Genomic DNA, 1,589 nt, shown 5'->3' on the forward strand with positions numbered 1-1,589 from the left:
AATGGTTTCTTGTCTGGATTATTAGAATTCCTGATTTAACAGTGTAATTTACTTATTTATAACTGGAATATACCGCTAATAGCTCGGAATTGACCACATCATGGGCGATTGTCTCGTAAGTGGTGCAGTTTGGCACTTGTCGAGAGAGAGAAAGTGCCAAATGCCAGTGATGCCGTGTCACCCATACTAAACGGGACCTAATTTATTGCAGGGTCGTCTCCCCGTACCGAATTTCAAATGGTTTGGAGAAACCCAAAGGATGTCAGACTGTCGTCGTTGTACAAAAATTCGTGGTGATTCATGGTATCCCGTCCTACGTTTCGACGAGTCGGACGACACTCTCACCACCGTCAAGTGGACCAAGGAGGAGGAAACAGAAGGGAGGGGGAGAAATGACCACCACGGAGATGGAAGCTGTTTTACTACCCGATGCAACTCGGATCGTGGGAAAAGCAGAGTTGGTGAAAGTAGTGGACTCAAAAAGTGTTCCAGTTCGGAAACCACCAAGATTTGTATCACCAATCGAGCCGAGTCGACGGATTTGTGCTTAAATCGTGGTGGGGGAGATGCCCTACTGTTTAGCGATACAGATAACGATATGCTACTCTCCCCATCGCCACCAATTCATTATTGCAACTGTAATTACTGCTCCATGGAAGAGGACGAGGAAGATTCCGAGGTAGACTTGTACTCGAATGATGAAGGACGAAAAGGTATGCATCATGCAAACTGGGTCAGAATTTTAAATTGAATTGGTTCATGAAGTGTAAAAAAATCAGATTTTTTGAGATGAACATGAACATTCCGCTACCTCATTCATTTCTTCGTGTAGTCAGGATGGATCAGATTCAGTCTGATCGATAATCTCATAAAAATCTCCTCCATTCCATCCAAGTATTTATTTTTTGTCTCTCTCACTCTCAGAGAATGACCAAGACCACGACTATCTCACACCCCGCAGGAGTAAGAAGAAGAACCCGTTGAACGTTTCGCAAAAAATGTCATCGAAGGCTTCTTCTTTCCAATTTGCTGGAGGCGACTGTTGCTGCAGCACTGATAATGAGAGCAGGAAGACGGGAAATGACGCGGCGATATTGTTTCTGGAACCAGTCGATGTCGACGAGTCAAAAAACTCTAAAAAATCTGATCTATGCCTTCTCACTTGATTTTACCTTTTTTTGTAATTCCATCCGTCCAACAAGTTGTGATTATTTTTTAGCGTCGATAATAAGTTTTAAGCAACAATTAAAGATTGCAATGTTAAAAGTTGTGGATATTTCCCTCCCCCCAAAAAATCAATCTAATTAACTCTAAAATAAATACTTTCCCATGTTCACTTTTGTCTGCTTATTGAGTTCAGTAAGTTCGGTCGTCGCGAGTATTTGTCTCATCAATTTTTGTCACCTGTCCCTATTTCCCACTATCCATTCACTTATCAGATAAATGTCACAATATCCTCCCATTTCAAACCAACCACACCACAACAAAGTCATGATTGTGAGTTTGGGTTTAAGACAACAAGAAGGGGAATGGAGGTTAATAAAAGTGTGACGGCCCGAGATCTAATCTGATCATTAGGCTTACCCACG

The 1,589-nt window shown here is 42.0% G+C and overlaps 1 protein-coding gene across 1 annotated transcript; it reads left to right on the forward strand.

Moving 5' to 3' along the window:
- Positions 1-221: 221 nt before the first annotated feature.
- LOC118436620 lies at positions 222-1,379 on the forward strand. The gene is made up of 2 exons (XM_035855073.1): positions 222-713; positions 925-1,379. Exons 1-2 carry the CDS (start codon positions 260-262, stop codon positions 1,164-1,166), a joined length of 696 nt encoding a protein of 231 aa, XP_035710966.1. The 5' UTR covers positions 222-259; the 3' UTR covers positions 1,167-1,379.
- The last annotated feature ends 210 nt before the right edge of the window (positions 1,380-1,589 follow it).

The sequence above is a fragment of the Folsomia candida genome, unplaced genomic scaffold, assembly GCF_002217175.1.
Source record: "Folsomia candida strain VU population unplaced genomic scaffold, ASM221717v1 Fcan01_Sc009, whole genome shotgun sequence".
Classification (NCBI taxonomy): domain Eukaryota; kingdom Metazoa; phylum Arthropoda; class Collembola; order Entomobryomorpha; family Isotomidae; genus Folsomia; species Folsomia candida.